This window comes from Drosophila suzukii, unplaced genomic scaffold (assembly GCF_043229965.1).
Source record: "Drosophila suzukii unplaced genomic scaffold, CBGP_Dsuzu_IsoJpt1.0 scf_4, whole genome shotgun sequence".
In the NCBI taxonomy this organism is placed as follows: Eukaryota; Metazoa; Arthropoda; class Insecta; order Diptera; family Drosophilidae; genus Drosophila; species Drosophila suzukii.
In genome coordinates this window covers 6,047,535-6,064,907 of record NW_027255927.1, presented here as the reverse complement: position 1 = coordinate 6,064,907, position 17,373 = coordinate 6,047,535, and the positions used below count along the sequence as shown (strand labels likewise).

At 40.7% G+C, this 17,373-nt stretch overlaps 2 protein-coding genes across 2 annotated transcripts; both read right to left on the bottom strand.

Annotated features, from left to right (window-relative positions):
* Positions 1-8,896: 8,896 nt before the first annotated feature.
* Positions 8,897-9,826, bottom strand: LOC136117443 (uncharacterized). The gene has a single exon (XM_065868406.2). The coding sequence runs from the start codon at positions 9,824-9,826 to the stop codon at positions 8,897-8,899; it is 930 nt and encodes a 309-aa protein (XP_065724478.1).
* A 217-nt stretch (positions 9,827-10,043) lies between these two features.
* Positions 10,044-11,225, bottom strand: LOC139354926 (uncharacterized). The gene is made up of 2 exons (XM_070999175.1): positions 11,018-11,225; positions 10,044-10,897 (listed from the first exon to the last, which is right to left on the bottom strand). The coding sequence occupies exons 1-2, from the start codon at positions 11,223-11,225 to the stop codon at positions 10,044-10,046; spliced, it is 1,062 nt and encodes a 353-aa protein (XP_070855276.1).
* Positions 11,226-17,373: the final 6,148 nt, after the last annotated feature.

The window sequence follows — 17,373 nt, the reverse complement described above, 5'->3', positions numbered from 1 at the left end:
AGTAGGCGTGTAGAATAATATTGAAGATGAGAGGCGTATATTTTAAATTTTTTGAAAATTGAAAACAATATAAATAATTCCATCTAGTTCATTCGACTGTTCATTAGTTATAAGAGAAAAGAAGTATTGATATCGGAAAATATATGATAAGGGAGAGACAAAATCATAGAATAAGGGAGGGTGTTGGTTAGAAGAGGTTTGATATAGTTTGCTTGCAGGTGCGAAAGAAAAGATCATTTTTAAAGCCAATAGGGGACAGTTTGGATTTTTTGAAAAATCAAAGATTTGTTCATCATGTGTTAAATTTCGAGTATACACATTTCAGGGTTAAGCAAGGATTCAAAACCTTTATAACATTTCATTATAAATTGTTAAAAGTGTAAGTCGAGATTGTTGACTGAGATAGACATCATGCATTACGATATGTACGTCTCCAGTTCATACAATAAAAATTCTTTGAATGTTATGTATATAATATGAAAACATCTATTCACGGAAATTTTGCAGATACCTGAGTATGGAGCAATGATACAGCCACCGAGGGAGTCGATACTTGTGCATGACATAGAATTTCGGGTTATAAAGAGGAGGCACTCAACAATATGAATGTATATTATAATCTAATCTCATCAATGAGCGTGCGGCTTCAGGCTTGTGGATGTATCCCTTTTATTGCGGTCGGGTATTGGACAGCTGAGCATGTTTGGGTGTAAGAGCTACCCTACCTGTAAGAGTCCCTTTTATGACATGTTTTAGAGCTATTTGTGGAATGGAGAGAATCTTGGACAATTTACCAGTTAAATATTCTCACATCTGAGAATCAATAAATTGTAAGATTTATTTTGTTGGGGTTCTTAAGAGTTCTTAATTAGTTTTACAATCAAAGGACACATCTTTCCCCAACATGATCGAACATGTTCCTCTAAGATAACAATCTTTGGATGTTTTGGGTGTGCATGCCTTCTCACGTACTTAACAAAACCTTTTGACTATTAATTGCCCATTATTGTGCTCATTATAATGAGGAAAAAGGATAAATGACCAATATTGTCACATGGGGATAGGGGCCATTAGTAACTCTTTATGGACATGATCGTGACATTTTTATGACACAAAAAATGAGTTAAATATATGGACTATGCTAATTGTCCAGGAACCCGCATATATAAATGAGGGTGGCGGTGGCCCTTAATATGCAAATCGTCCCCAAATTCGCCTTTCCATCATACTTATGAGGGTAAAATATGCGGAAAAGCAGCAACTTAATTGACTTTACAACTGAGTACAGCTTTAGACGAATTTAATTAGCAAATTTAACAACTGATAATTCAACCGGTTCCAATGCCTTAATTTTTTTTTCTACTCCTTGGCATCGCTGCTTTTTTGTCATTCACAACGAGGCAAATAGGTGTATGTGTACACGCTTCCGGGCACTCCTGCTCATCTTCATCTCACCCAGATGAAGCAAATTCGTCGTCGTTTGCTTCGATGAACCTCCATAGATTTATGTTATCGCTGCTGTGCTTGGGCTGCTTTGCGGACGATATCGCTCGCTTCGATTAACTAGGACGACCTCGTATGGTTCTAAATATGGACTAGCCAATTTTCTTAAAAAGTTGAGTACTTTTGATTGCAACGAGGTCATCCAACATGTAGATGTGGGCATGCTTTCGTCGTATATCTTATTTACGTTTGTATACTTGTTGAGCTGCTCCGAAATTTCTTCTTAAACTGAGAAACAAACTTCTCGTTTAAAATCGTAGGCAAACGATCCTTTACCAGGGTGTACAATTTTGTGCCAAATAAAAGCCCAAAGGCTAAAGGCTTTTTTGAGCTGTTCACATGTGAGTTTAGGGCCTTTATCACCTGAGGAACGTGTATTACCACTTGCTTGGTTTTTCTTCAGAGAACTTGGCGATAACAGAAGGAACCGATTGGTTAACTCGCTCGTCTTGGATAATTTGTTGAGCAACTGCAAAAGTTGGGCAGACGTGATCGACCTTGTTGCTGTTCAACCACTCTTCAAACGCAGCAGATATAAAGGCTGCTCATCGATTGCTAACAACTTGTTTTGGAAATCCAAAAACATTGCACAATTTGTTGAATGACTTCTTCACATCATGCAGTTTTTATGGGGTAAAGACAAACAAACTTGGCGAAGTCGAGTTGCCCCAAGTGGTCCACATGTAGTGTATGCAACAGCTCTTCTTTATTTCGTAACTTTTTACTATAAATAATCAGGGTATTCCCTAAACTGTTGAATTGCTGAATTGTTGAATTTTGGTCAGCTGTTAATCAGCTGTTCCATACAAAGTCAACTTTCAGAAATTTCAGCAATTCAACAGCCTCGGAGCTGTTGAAAATTTTGTTGAATTGCTGAAAACTAGAGTTGCCGCTGCTCTCGACTAAAAGTAATAGGGTCTGGTCACTTGTAAATCCGGAGCAATTGCAATCATATAATGTTATTTAATCATGTTAATTGCCACCTTTGGATATCGTTCGATAGTTCTAAAAAGCAATCGTTTTATCGTTTTGTAAAGGTGATTCACTGCTCTTATTCCACAAATAGGCTCTATGGCACCAAGGCCGATGGATATCAGACCAAAACGTGTTAACCAGATTTTGGTGAATTGGAAATTTTCTGGATTTTCTGGAAGTGGACCTGTGTCGGTGGATGAGTTTATGTATAAAACTCAGGCTCTGACTTATCAGACATTTGAGTTGTTGACTCGCTACATAAGTAGTTTATTTGAAGGCACTCCCAATGACTGGTATCACAAGAGTACTAGAAATATTGAGTGGCCTGAGTTTAAACGGGCTTTATTAGTTCGGTCCAAAGATGAAAGAACCGATGTCAATATTCGCGCAGCTAAAAACCAAATTAATCATTTGATTATTTCTATAAAGCAACAGTGATATCAGCAGATAAGTTAACTATACCATTGTCACAGTCCTCATTACTAAAGTCCCTGCGTTCTAAGTTGTTACCCGAAAGCCAGCACTAGTTGCTTTATGTGCGCGTGTTAAGTGTTTCACAATTGCGCCATCTAGTTAGGACTAGGGAAGTATTTATGAAGACGGTAAATCCCAATCAAGCGCTTAAGCCCCGACCTGCGCCTCGATATTTTGTAAATGCAAAGGAAAATTCTGCAGAGCATATGCCGGAAGGACTAGATGACAGAATATATGGGCTTAACCTGGTTTGCTGGAACTGTCGAGGCGATGTTGATGATGGACGAGTATTTTGCTATGGTTGTGGCCAAGCGGATTCCTACAGCCCGAGTTGCCAGAAGTGTAACGCATCAAAAAGCATTCAAAGGCGTGTACATCAGAAAGGTAAGGCAAACAGATGATTTCAACAGCCACCAACACGCTAAACCCAACACACTAAAAGCGGCACTACCTAACAAAATTCGGTTGTAGATAACACGCCTAGCAGCACGAAGTTGACAGGCTTATCGAAACGAAAACTTAGATCCAAAGAGCGCTATCAGCTATAATAGCTCCGGATGTTAGACCATATGCCGAAGTTACTTTGATTGGTAGAAGCTTGACGCGGTTAATGGATACAGGGGCCTCAAAAAGCTGCATTAGGGGAGAACTTGCTAGAGATTTGCCAGAATCTCACATTCTATTCAAATCAATTTCGGCTAATGCTCGAGCGGCCGAAGGTCAAAACCAAAAAATCATCGGGAAAGTTACCACTCAGGTTAAGTTTAAGGATACAAATAATAAGTACAACCCTTATATTTAGGTATACATTTCTGGAAAGAATTTGGATTGCTACCCGAAATGCTGGTAGAAGAGAAGGGCTGCGAGGGCGAGATAAAAATTGCGATGAGTTAGAAATGCTCGAACGACATGGACCATTGTCCAATGAGCAATCACTTTAGCTTAATAGAACTATTCATAGTTTTCTGTCGTTCGCGAAAAAAGGGCTAGGAAAGACGTCGCTGTTGTCGCATAATATAGATGTAGAAAATTCGAAGCCGATTAAGCAGCGGCACTGTGTCATCGGCCATAGAAAGTCTCATGTACGAGGAGCTCGATAGTATGTTGGCCCTAGGAGTCATTGAGGAGTCCAACAGAGTTTGGTCTTCCCAGCAGTTTTAGTAAGGAAGCTCGGCAAAGTTAGGCTGTGCGTAGATAGGCGAAGAGTCAATGAGGTAACCCGCAAAGACGCATACCCTATACATACCCATTTATGAATGGGATTTTAAGTCGACTGCCAAAGGCAGAATATATCTGGAGCCTGGACCTTACGGATGTATATTGGCAGATTCCATTTCAGCCAGGATCGAGAGACTGTATCAGTTCACCGTAATGTCGTTTGGATTAAGCAATACGCCTTCCACATTGTCCAAACTTATGGATCGTTTCATACCGACTTAATGAACGAGGTGCTCATCTATTTGGACGACCTCCATGTTATTTCTGATACTTTTCAGCGTCATTTTTAGCGCTGCTATAATTGGCGGGTAAGCTTAAGGAGGCAGGGCTAACGACTAAAGTGAGAAAAGTAGATAAGGCGTACCCGAGGTACATTATTTGGGGTGGAATCTTCCTTGTCGTTGTTCATCGATGTTTGCAAAATGATAAATCAATGTTGTGTGAAACATCGGCCAGAAACATCGATGTATCGATGTTTTCAACCCATTCCATTTTTTTTCGTTAAATCAATTCTTAGAAGCCTTTTAAACTTGTGCCGCACCGCAAGAATCAGGTACTGCAGGCACTTTAACATGTTGATCAATTCTATGAATCGCAGGGGTCCTTCATGCTTGTCGTGTTACCCGCAGTCTTCAGAACTTCGACGTAAATGTTGCATTTTGCGCTATTTCCGTCAATTTTAGTGAAGTGCCTCCAGCAAAAGCTTACCTTTGTTGTTATTCTGGAATAAACACATTTGCAAATGCAAATATCTATATTTATATATATATTTCACAATATACTTTCTTTGGCATTGCAAACACAAGGTAAACTAAAAGAAAAACAGCGAATTTGTCCGTGCGGCATTGAAACCATATGTTGTGCAATGTTGTGAAACTCGACTCCGGAAGTTTTGTCAAACCTTGATGCATCGATAAATATCGGTATGACACAAAATATCGAAAAACACCGCCCAAAAATAATCGATGATCGACGCATTAGCATGGATTCCGCATAGATTGAGGCGAATAGACACAACTCAGTACCCAAGTCAGTGAAGAGGCTGCGCAGATCTTAGGTATGACTGTATGGTACCATACATTTTTTTAAATTATGCTAATTGACGCCTTAACGAAAAAAAGGCCACTTCGCCACTTTTACAATTTAACACCGAAAAGGTTCCCAGAACATAGTTCCAAATCTAAATCAAACGCCGGATATAAAGGTCGCGGGGAACCATATTTTTCGTCGCACAGAACATTCTATCGGAGAGAAAATAGCCGATGAGAAGTTTTGGAAGCTATGGATCTCTAATAAACCAACCACATTACCAAAACACTTGATTGTGTTCGTGCATACTACTTTTAGCCAAATTTGCTCAAAGATGTTAGGGGTACGTAAATGCATATGAGATTTGTCATTGCACTTAGCATCGAAACAAGGTTTTAAGACCGCCTTTGGATCGCTCCGGGGAAACTGAAACGTTTTTCAGAAATTTTATGTAGATTTTCTTGGCTCCTATCCAAGAAGTAAAGAGGGAAGTATTGGAATCCTTGTGGTGTAAGATCATCTATCAAAATGCCCTTTTATTAAGCCTATATAGAAATTTACCACAAATGCAATTTTGCTTTACATTGAGGAGGCGAATGCGTCAGAAAGATTGGATCGGTCCATTCTGGCAGCCATTAAGCCTTATATACACCCTGATCAATCCAATTGGGACGTCTAACCAAGCAGCATTGCTTGTGTGCGTTGCGATCGTCCATACATAGCGCCGTATAATCTAGACCTTACCGATTAGCGTTCGGACAGCAAATGATGACCAACGGATTGACATACACATTACTAAAAGAATTGGAGTTGCTAGAACACCAAGACATACGACTTTCAAGGGATGATTCGTTTCAAATCTAAAAAAAACAGATACTGAAGGAATGCGTAAACAACATGATCGCAATGAGAGGACGTATAATTTAAATTTTTAATTTAACGCAAAGCTTGCACCAATATTTGGTAAAGCGCGGGTAAGGAGAAAAGTAGGTCAGGCGTACTACGAACTAGTATCACCCTTTAATTGCTCTTCCCAAAAGTGTGATTTTAGCGCGGAGATTTGTAATATATCTTGTCACTCTCTTGTTCAAGAAGCCTGGAATAAGACTGTAATTTTTTTTTGTTTTTCAATTCAACTTAGCTAAATAAAGAGAATGAGTCATTGCTAAGCTCAGCTCAATAAGGTGGCATTCAAGGGAAATGAGAAAATTAAAGTTGGTTGATAGTCCCGTGCGTTGGCAGAAATGGCGATCTTTTTCGAAATTGGAGGAAATTTTGGTTTCATGAGGTTCTGACACGCGTGTCTTGATCTTTTCTAATTCTAACGCCAACTAAGGCAGATGTGCAAATTAACTTTCCTTCTAGTCAATATTTAAAAAAATTTATTTTTTATTTTTTAACTTCAATTATATATATATATATATAATAACTACAATTTCATATGTCAAACTTATTTTATATTCACTGCATTTTACTTTGCATTTGATTCAACGGCTCGATTCGTTTCTCAAAAACGGGCTCCCTACCTCGAGTTCAATGATCAATAATCAAAGCTCGGCCTAAGAGATTTATCTAAAAATCGTTCATCTCAAAATTGATGAGGAGAGTGACTCAAGAGAGTCGGAAAAATAGGATGATGCAGTTTGGCAATTAAATTTAAAATTAAAATTCGGCCGGAAATTTGTGTTTACTTTAGCGGACTTTAGGGATCGCCATGGGGATCTTGTGTGTACGTTAGCGGACTTTAAGGATCGCTTTGGGGATCTTGTGTTTACTTAAGCGGACTTTGTGTTTTGGGGATCTTGTGTTTACGTTAGCGGACTTCAGGGATCACTTTGGGGATCTGATGTTTAAAGTATCGGCTTGGGTGTTTACAGTATCCATTTAGTGCGGAGTCTGTGAAACTGATCTGGGTGGGAATAATTTGGAGGCGTAGTTGAGTGAAATAGCTGACCAGAGGTATTTGGAGATTGGCTCTCGGCTCAAAGTTGTTTATAAATTGGCCCTAAATAATGTGTTATAACTCCCCCCATTCTTAATTGAATCATCCCGATTCATTGGAACTGCTGGGTATATTGAAAGAAATTGGTTGGTTAATTCCACAATGATATTTTCTTCTAGGGTATTTTCATTGTCGGGAATAGTTTATTCATTGTAAAAAATATTACTTTCTGATAGAATTTCTATATGGATTTGCCGTGGTTTGAATATTAAAAATTCTCTGTAGTTGATTATAATCATGATAAATGAATTTATAAACATTATTATGAATAATATAAACGTAACTGGTATTTGAGTTTGTTTGATTTGGATAAAAGGATTTAGTATGTTAATATTATCGAATGAGAGTTCCGAATCATTTGACATAATTTATTCGGATATTTAAAAATCAGTATATTTTCAAGCGGTGATGTATTCCAATATCTTATTCTCTACATTAGTGTAGGATATATTTGTAATTTAATAGGTGCCATTAAAAGTTATTAAGTATGACCCATTTTAATGAGTGTCATTAAGTGTATTTTGTCCATTTACAAAAACGGCTCCATCTTGAATTAAATCTACATATTTAATTTCATACCCGTTACCCGTAGAGTAAAAGGGTATACTAGATACGTCGGAAAGTATGTAACAGGCAGAAGGAAGCGTTTCCGACCCCATAAAGTATGTATATTCTTGATTAGGATCACTAGCCAAGTCGATATAGCCATAACCGTCTGTCCGTCTACCTGTCCGTCCGTATGAACGCTGAGATCTCGGAAACTATAAGAACTACGCTATTGGGATTTGGCATGCAGATTCCTGAGCTTCTTGCGAAGCGCACGCTTGTTTCAGTAGGGTGCCACAGCCACTCTAACGCCCATAAACCGCCCAAGACTGTCTTTCTTACAGTTTTTATGCTAGAATAAAAATTTTAACTGAAATGTATTGTTCTCATCAATAACTATCGATTGGCCCAAAAAAATTTTGCCACCAACAAGCCTTCCACAAACTGCAAATAGTCGCAAATAGTCTAACGGCCACAAGTCGACCAAGCCTGTGGCTCCCACAATTTTCATGCTAGATAAAAAAATTGAACTGATATGTATTAGTCTCGTCAATACCTATCGATTGACCCGAAAAAAGTTTGCCACGCCCACTCTAACGCCCTTAACGCTTAAATCTGTCTACCGCCGGTAGGGGGCACATTTCAATTTCGCTTTGCTGCTTGCATTTTTCCATTTCCCTTTGGTCCCATTAGCTGAGTAACAGGTATCTGATATTGGAGGTAGAAGTACTGACCGAGGCAAAGCACTCGGCAAAGTTTTTGCACGTACACACAAATTAAGCTGCGCTTCATGCGCGGGTATGTGTAAATACATAACACAGGCGAGCGAGTGAGGAAGTTTAAAAAAATAAATGTATAGGCCCCCCCCCCAACATACCGCCCCCCTGAACGACTGTTCAGCAAAGAGGTAAGATCGCCAATTTGGTTATTGGCCGCTTAGAGACTCCTTGGGCGGTTTTTACGGTAACAACTCGGACTTTGTCGTCTTGTCCGGCGTGTACCTCCTGGATACGTCCTAGAATCCATTTCGATGGAGGTAGATTTGGTTCCTTGAGCACTACCAGTGTGTTGCCATTTGGTGCGCTCGTGCAGAGAGGTGAGGTACTCCATATGCCAGCGTTTCCAAAAGCCTTGGACCATTGCTTGTAGTTAAGTACATCGTTCCAAGCGGTTGATGGGAACGTCTAGACGGGATGGCTCCGGTAAGGCAGTATAGGGAGCGCCAGTCAAAATATGGGCCGGAGTAAGCGGATCCAAGGTAGAACCCCCTGCTGAGCAAAGAGGACGAGAGTTAAGTAAGGCTTCAATCTGTATTAAAACTGTAGACAATTCCTCGAAGGTTAGGGCTGACGATCCCATTATCCTTTTCATATGTAGCTTGATGGACTGAACTCCGGCTTCCCATATTCCCCTGAAATGTGGGGCAGAAGGCGGTATGAAGTGCCACAGGATTCCTTCGTTGGCGAAGAAGTTTGCTAAATTCTCATCCTTGCTTTGCTCCATGGCTAGCAGCCGCATTTCGTCGAGTACTCGTTTGCTGCCATGAAAGGTGGTACCGTTGTCTGAGTAGAGATTAGTTGGTTTGGATCGCCGAGCAATGAATCGTTGGAAAGCGGCAATAAAGGCCTTGGTTGTTAGATCGGTGACTGCTTCGATGTGGAGCGCCTTAGTTGTTAGACAAACGAATATTGCGAACCATGCCTTTCCGATCATTGGTGTGCGCCCAGTTGAACCTTTAATTAAAATTGGCCCGGCATAATCCAAGCCGGTATGTTGAAAACAACTGCTGGCTTGAACCCGAGGTACAGGTAGCTGTCCCATGATCTGGCTACTTGTGCTCTTGCGTTGGAGGAAACAGCGTTTACATTGAAAGACAGTCTTTCGGGCGATATTTCGTGCACCCAAGGTCCAGTACTGTTGTCGAAAATTTGTGAACGTGGCGTCCACTCCAGTGTGAAGATTCGTCAGATGCGAATGTCGTACCAGGAGCTCGGCGATTGGAGAACTCTTTGGAATTATAACCGGGTGCTTGGCGTTGTAGTTAAGGTTCGACCTCTCGATTCGTCCGCCAACTCCCATTAGTCCGTCCTTATCAAGAAATGGAGAAAACCGGATGAGCTGCGACTTTGCATGAAGCTGGCGTCTGTTTTCTAGCTGCGTACACTCTCTTTGAAAGGCCTTTCGTTGGATGTGACGAAGAAGTTGGTCTTGAGCTGACTGCAGTTCCGTTGAAGTTAGGTACTCAGAATAAAGCCTGTGCTGCAAGCGAAGACAATGGATAAAGCGATAACAATAGCTAGTTACCCTTATGAGCCGTGTCCAGGATGAGATCTTGTTGATGAGCAACTCGTTGATGAGCAAGGCCATCCAGGATGGGCCTTTCCACCAAAGTTCGTGGACCCACACGTGTTTTGACGGTTACGAGATTTATGTGGAACTTCCCATCCGATGCTACTCGACTATAAACAACAGCACCATGCGCGTGCACGGATGCGTCTGCGAATGCGTTCAGTTGGATGTGTTGGTAGGGTGCAGCAATATACCGAGGTACTTGGCATTGTGTCAGCGACGATAATTCCTCTACTAATGCCCTCCAGCGTGCATTCAGGGCTTCAGGAATAGGTTCGTCCCAGTGTATAGCAGCGGTCCAACTTTCTTCGAAGATGAGCTTGAGAAGCACGGTGGTAGGCGCTGCAATCCCGAGTGGGTCATAGATCTTGGAAAGTTGCGATAACAGTTCTCGTTTCGTGGGGACAATGCTGAGATCGAATTCTGTAGGTTTGACGAACATTACATCATGACCTGGATTCCACTGAATTCCAAGGACCTTGACGGGCGATTCCATCGGTGAACCTTTGCTGAGCTGTACTGGGTCATAACATCGATCCTCTTCAGGTAAATATTGCAGAAGGTTCCAGCAGTTTGAGCTCCGTTTCCGTAGTTTGAACTTCGCTTTTCCTAAGAGTCCAATCAGCTCCGTCTTTAGAGCCAAAAGATCTCCTACCGAATCGCATCCAGTTGATATATGGTCCATATAAGCATCTTGTGATAATGCTTGTGATGCGGCCGGGTACTCGAGGCTATGATCGTCGGCTAGTTGCTTCAAAGCTCGAACGGCCAGAAATGGAGAGGGTGCTAAGCCGTACGTGACTGTTAACAGCCGAAAATTAAGCATAGGTTCATTCTCATTTTTGCGCCACACAATACGTTGAAAATTGGTGTGACGCCTGGAAACTTAAATCCCTCTAAACATCTTTTCAATATCTGCACATAGAACATATCGGTGCTGCCGGAAACGTAGGCAAACCCCGAGCAAGTCCCGCTGAATCGGTGGCCCAATATGAAGACTTTCGGTTAAGGAGATTCCAGAACTGTCTTTCCCAGGTCCATCGAAGACCACCCGACATTTGGTCGTCAGGCTATCCTTCTTGATGACAGCGTGGTGCCGTAGATAAACGCAAGTGTCAGAATCGTCCATTACTTGGTCTGAGGTCAGTTGTTCCATATGACCGCGTTACAAGTTTTCATCCAAGAACACCTCGTATTGTTTTTTGAGTTCCGGATGTCGACGATACCGTCGCTCCAATGAGACTATGCGGTTGGTCTGGGGAAGAGTTGAGTCGATAGGCGGGGCTCCATCCTTGAAGAGATACTCGACGACAGAGACCCCGTCTTCGGAGCGCGTGTGAGTGTTTGCAAAATGACTCTCTGTGGGATCACTGGAGTCCAAGAGAGACTGGTTAGGTTGCACATTGTTCTTTTCCATGAACGATCGAACCATCGTGTCGAGATCGGCGTGAAGGGTCACTGCCGGAATGGTGTGGTCGTCGCAGGCATTGTACGAGCCTACAATAATCCAACGAAAAATTGTATTGAGAGCGATCAGATAGTCCTTACCAAAATATTTTCTTTCTCCGGTATATAGAGAACATAGTTGCTTAGATCCAACGATGACATCTATAGATCCAGGAGTGCAAAGCGTGGGATCTGCTAAGGGAAGTGCTGAAATTTCCTTCCAGGTTGAAGATGATGTGTCAATAGTTTGCGCTGGAAGCGATTACGTCAGCGAGAACAAAATTAAGGAGTCCATGAGCAAATGATTGCGATGCCAAAGTAATGGTGGATCCCTTGTCTAAGAGCATTCTGCATTTTGTTGTGCTTCTCCAAGCGTCGTCGACGTCTGCGAGAATGGTTGGCAATAGGGTTTGCGAACCTGCATACGGAATATTATCCACGGTATGATGAGTGTAATTGTTCCCCACGGGAGGACCGATGCCTGATGGTGTATCTTCGTGAGTGCGAAGTTGATTGTTTGTGATGAAAGATCTAGCTCGGGATGTTGAGGGCAGATCGCCGGTGTTTACGCTAGGCGACTCATTGTGCTCTCCAGTTCGATAAGGCTGCGGCGTGTCGTGGACCAATGTATGATGTTTTCGGCGGCAGACCCGGCCTGTGGGTTTCGATGTGCAATTGCCGACCATGTGTGAAGCGCTGAGGCAGTTAAAACAGAGCTTTCTGGTTTTCAGGAATTCTCATCGAGCTGCGATGTCCAACGTTATAAATTGGTCACACCTGTACAGTTGATGAGTCTGCTGGCAATATACTTGTAAACACTTGTTTTCGTCGCGTCTCTGGTGGGCGTCAGCATGATGAGTAGCAGCAGATCGTCGAGCTTGAGGCGCGCGAGAGAGTTGGCAGGCTTCAAAGGTGTCGCAGTGAGATGTGAGAAAGGTTAGAAATTGGTCGATGGTCACACTGGAACTTTCAGGTTCTGCGCGCTGGCCCCATGACTGCCGAGTTTCAGGATCTAACTTTGATAATAATATAAAAATTAACCAGGGATCTCGTTCATCGCACTGAAGTGCTCTTAACCCACGAATAACTTCATCTGCGCCGTCAACCAATTTACGCACAGTGCTGATGCTACTGGTAGTGGCACTAGGTTGCGTTAAAAAACTGTTCACAAATTATCGGTTAATAAGCGGTTTTTTGTTGTACCGATTTTCCAACTTGTCCCAGGCTTCACTGTAGTTTTCATTAGTCATGGGAATGTGTTTCACTAATGCGAGCGCTTCGCCAAGACTTCTGCGAGTAGTGTTGAATGATTGATCGGAAACAAGAAGAGCATTGTTAGCGACTTCAGCTTTTAAATCTTCAAGCGTATTACTGAGAATAGCGTATGTAGCGTGGTGTTTTTCCTCGTATATATCAACGTCTTCAACAGGGTCTTCCCAACCCTCTTCAAACTCGTAGGCGTACAAATCCTCCGTAAGCCGCACAAACCGCAAATAGTTGTCCTGTAGCTGGGCCAATCGCGCGACTAATGTCGGGATTGACTGAATATGTTCCACAAATTTCGTGGCATTGTTATGCGCACGAGTGATTTGGCTTTTGCAAAAGTCCCGCTGTTGAATCACACTCCGCATGACGATTGAGGTTAGAGGACGGTTCTATACGATACAGATTTCTGCAGATCACCGTTGACAAGTACTAATTTTAATTAGAATGTCCCGAAAACAAACGCGTTCCTGGCTATCTGGCTCGAAGGAGCAGTAATTTGATGTAAACAAATAAGACGCCAGAAGTGTAACTGTTTGAATTGATTTTTATATGTCTTCAACGAACATTCAATATAATTTAGCACAATCAATCTCGATGCGCTCTGGTTGCGTTGGTAGCAAAAATGTGACTGACTGTAGCTGGGTATATTACTACAAGAATAGGCTTAACACGTTACCGTAAGAGATGAATGGAAAAATGCTGACCGAGGCAATGCATTCGGCAAAGTTTTTGCACGTACACACAAATTAAGCTGCGCTTCATGCGCGTGTATGTGTAAATACATAACACAGGCGAGCGAGAGATAAGGTTTACAAGAATAAACGTATAGGCTGTCTGGTTCCCCAACAGTCATCATTTGATAGTATTTAATAATCGAATAGCCATTCACTGTGGATACTCTTTTAAATATTGCAAGCTCGTTTCTATTTTTATAATTTCATGTTTTAATATAGCATGAGGTTGCCCCACAGTAAATTAATATTTTTAACTTGTTATTTATTTTCCTATCATTTCTTAAGTATGGTAAGCCTACTCCTGACTTTTGTCTAAAAAATGGTCCTCCTCAATATTGTTCAAATTCACTGTCTTGTTAGCCGGTTGGTTAACAGTTCCAGTTGGTACCCTTTCATTTTGGGATTGTCCTTGCTGAATGTTCTGGGTTTTATTTTTTTTCGTTTGATTCCGCTTATCTGATTCTAATTATTATTTTGATATTTGTTATAGCCTTGATTATAGCCGCTATTGGCCCGTTTTTGAATCTGAATAGACTCGACTTTCTTCATTGGCTCTGGCTTATTTTGTGGCTGGCTATAAGTGTTCCACTGATTGTGTTGTTTTAACCTGCCCGGGTTCCAGGAGTTATTTTTATATTAATTATAATTACTACAAGTATTTTTGTTCTGATTGTTGTCTTGGTTAAACCTTAAGTTGTGGTTTTGTGGTTTTCGTTCATTTATTGTGTTATCAGTTTATTCCTACCATAAGTCATAATAGTTTTGTTGGTTAATAGAGTTAATTTTCTATAAATTGTCTATTTCGCACTAGTAAATATAAAAAAAAATGTATTTGTATTTGGTCACTTCACTTATTCACTATTACAATTTTATAGGTCGAACTTACTTTATATTCACTGCTCTTTACTTTGCATTCGATTCAACTGCTCGATTCGATTCCCAAAAACGGACTCCCTACCTCGAGTTCAATGATCAGTAATCAAACCTCGGCCTAAGAGATTTATATAAAAATTTTTTATCTCAAAATTGATTAAGAGAGTTACTCAAGAGAATCGGAAAAATAGGATGATGCAGTTTGGCAATTAAAATTGAAATTACAATTCGGCCGGAAATTGGTGTTTACGCTACCATACCATAATAGTCCATTATTGATAATTTTCCCTTACTCAATACACTCAATTCTTGTTCGATAATATTAATGAGACGTTTGTCACTAAGTTCAAATTAAGTGAGGCCATTTTGGCATCGAAATTTAACACCGTTCCATTATGTGTTATGGCATCATTTACCATTCCCGTTATTTTGTTTCTTTATATTGATAAGGCAGGTAAGGCGTTCAGCTATTTCAGTTGATTCTCCCCAACTAACATATTTGTTTCCTCACCTTTATATTCTCTAACCGATTTTATGATCTTATAAGACGTGTCGCATTTAATATTGGGACTAATAATCTCTATCTGATAATCCTCAACCCTTTTTATTTTGTGAGACAACTGCTATCTTAGGCCGGAAATTGGTGTTTACGATAGCGGACTTTAGGGATCGCCATGGGGATCTTGTGTTTACGTTATCGGACCTTAGGGATCGCTTTGGGGTTCTTGTGTTCACGTAAGCGGACTTCAGAGATCGCTTTGTTTACAATATCGTCTTGGATGTTTACAGAATCCGTTTAGTGCGGAATCTGTGAAACTGATCTGGGTGGAAATAGTTTGGAGGCGTAGTTGAGAGAAATAGCTGACCACGGATTTATCTCGTAGTCAGGCAGAGTTATTTGGAAATTGGCTCTCGGCTCAAAGTTGTTTATAAATTGGGTAAGTGTTCCTAAATAATATGTCATATAACTTGCATTGAAAAGTCAATTCCTAAAGGAATGAGCTACAAGTGCCAGCCAGGACAAGTCAACCGTGGGTTATTCCTCACTGGGTACCCAGGTGCCAAAGCACACCTTTATTCTTTCATTTACCGGTTTCCCATCGATACTACGCTCAGAACGCCAGACGTTCCAGGCAAAGATCAGCTTCCCTGAAAGCGATCGGCTAAACCAGCGGTCAATTCAAGCGCAGCAGCAGCGCGACAGAACCTCGGATAAGTCGGAAAACGATCGGAAATCCAACTCATCGTGGTTCGAAAATTTTCATGTGCTTGAAAAAGACAAAAAAGCACGCGCACACACATAACCTGCCTGAGTCTCACGCTATAATTATGTAACCGCTTTGTAACTGACCTACTCTAAAGTACAGCAACAGCTCATGTTATTTCCTCCGTTCAATGGACTTCTATTTACCTTTTTAAATACCTTTCTAATTTACCTTTCCTTAAAGTACGTAAACCTAGATTTTAAAAATGCGCTCAATCAAATAGAATTGGAAAGACCACATTGTGAGCGTGTATGCGAGCTGTATATCACAGCCAGAACACCAGTGAAGTTAAAATAAGTAATAAATATCAGAGAAAAATAGAAAAAAATTAGTTTTCATTTAGAAACTTAACAAACTAGTTACGAAACCAAATGATAATGAGTTAATTTGGTGAGGTTCTTGCGTCGTGCGTTGGAACCCATATTATTCCATCTTCAACGAAAGCGGTTTTCCCGTGGTATGTTCAAAGAGTGAATAACCCTAACTTTATTATAAGAATTCATGGTCTTATATGCCTAAAGAAAACCCTCGACCAGAATAGCAAACAAACTAACATTAGTCGATGTGTCTCATTTAAAACAAACTAGAAAGGAAAAAAGAATAACAAACCAAAGTAAATTACCATGAAATTACTAATACATTTCAGTTAAAATTTCCTTCTAGCATGAAAATTGTGGGGGCCAAAAGTTTAGGCGGTTTGTGGGCGTTAGAGTGGGCGTGGCAAACGTTTTTTTGGGTCAATCGATAGGTATGAGGCTGAGAACAATACATTTCAGTTCGAATTTTCATTCTACCTTCAAAACTGAAGAATCCACAGTATTGGGCGGTTTTTGGGCGTTAGAGTGGACGTGGCACCCTGCTGATACAAACTTGCGCTGCGCAAGGAGCTCAGGAATCTGCATGCCAATTCCCAATAGCCTAGTTCTTATAGTTTCCGAGATCTCAGCGTTTATCCGCACGGACAGACAGACGGACATGACTAGATCGACTCGGCTAGAGATCCTGACTAAGAATTTATTTTCCGACGAATCTAGTATACCCTTTTACTCTACGAGTAACGGGTATAATAATATAGAGAACCATCCTAGGAACCACAGTTTCCTGCTGGTGTATATAGGCCTATTCATGTCAAGAAATAATCTCAAGCTAAACGATTTTGTTTTAATGAGAGTGTTCCCGATGTCGACCATGGGGAGCGACTGGAAATAGAATAGAGATTACATACATATTTATTATTGTCGAATGTAAAGTCAAGGAAATACCCTTAACATCCACAACCTATGCCCTCTGGTGTCATTTACGTTTTAAATACATAAACATATACATATTGAATTTAATTTGGCCCTTTTCTTTATTGCTATTTTTATAATATATATTGTGATAATTTGTTTGATGTAGAGACATCGGTTTAAATTTGGTGCCACAATTAGGCGGGAACGTGGCCAACCCTTAAGAACTGTGAGGCGCTCGATCGCCATATATTTTCGTATTTTGAATAATTATTTGTATTCTTATATCTACAAATTAAATATTTTTATTATTTCTATTGTGAAATAGCGATTGTGTGTGGGAATAAGCCCTATAAAACTAATGCTAGCAGTAGATTTTTATGTTTCACAATATTAAACGAAATTTATGATGACGCTTGAGTAGACCTTTAACTAGGTAAAGGGGACATGCCAACGACGGTAGA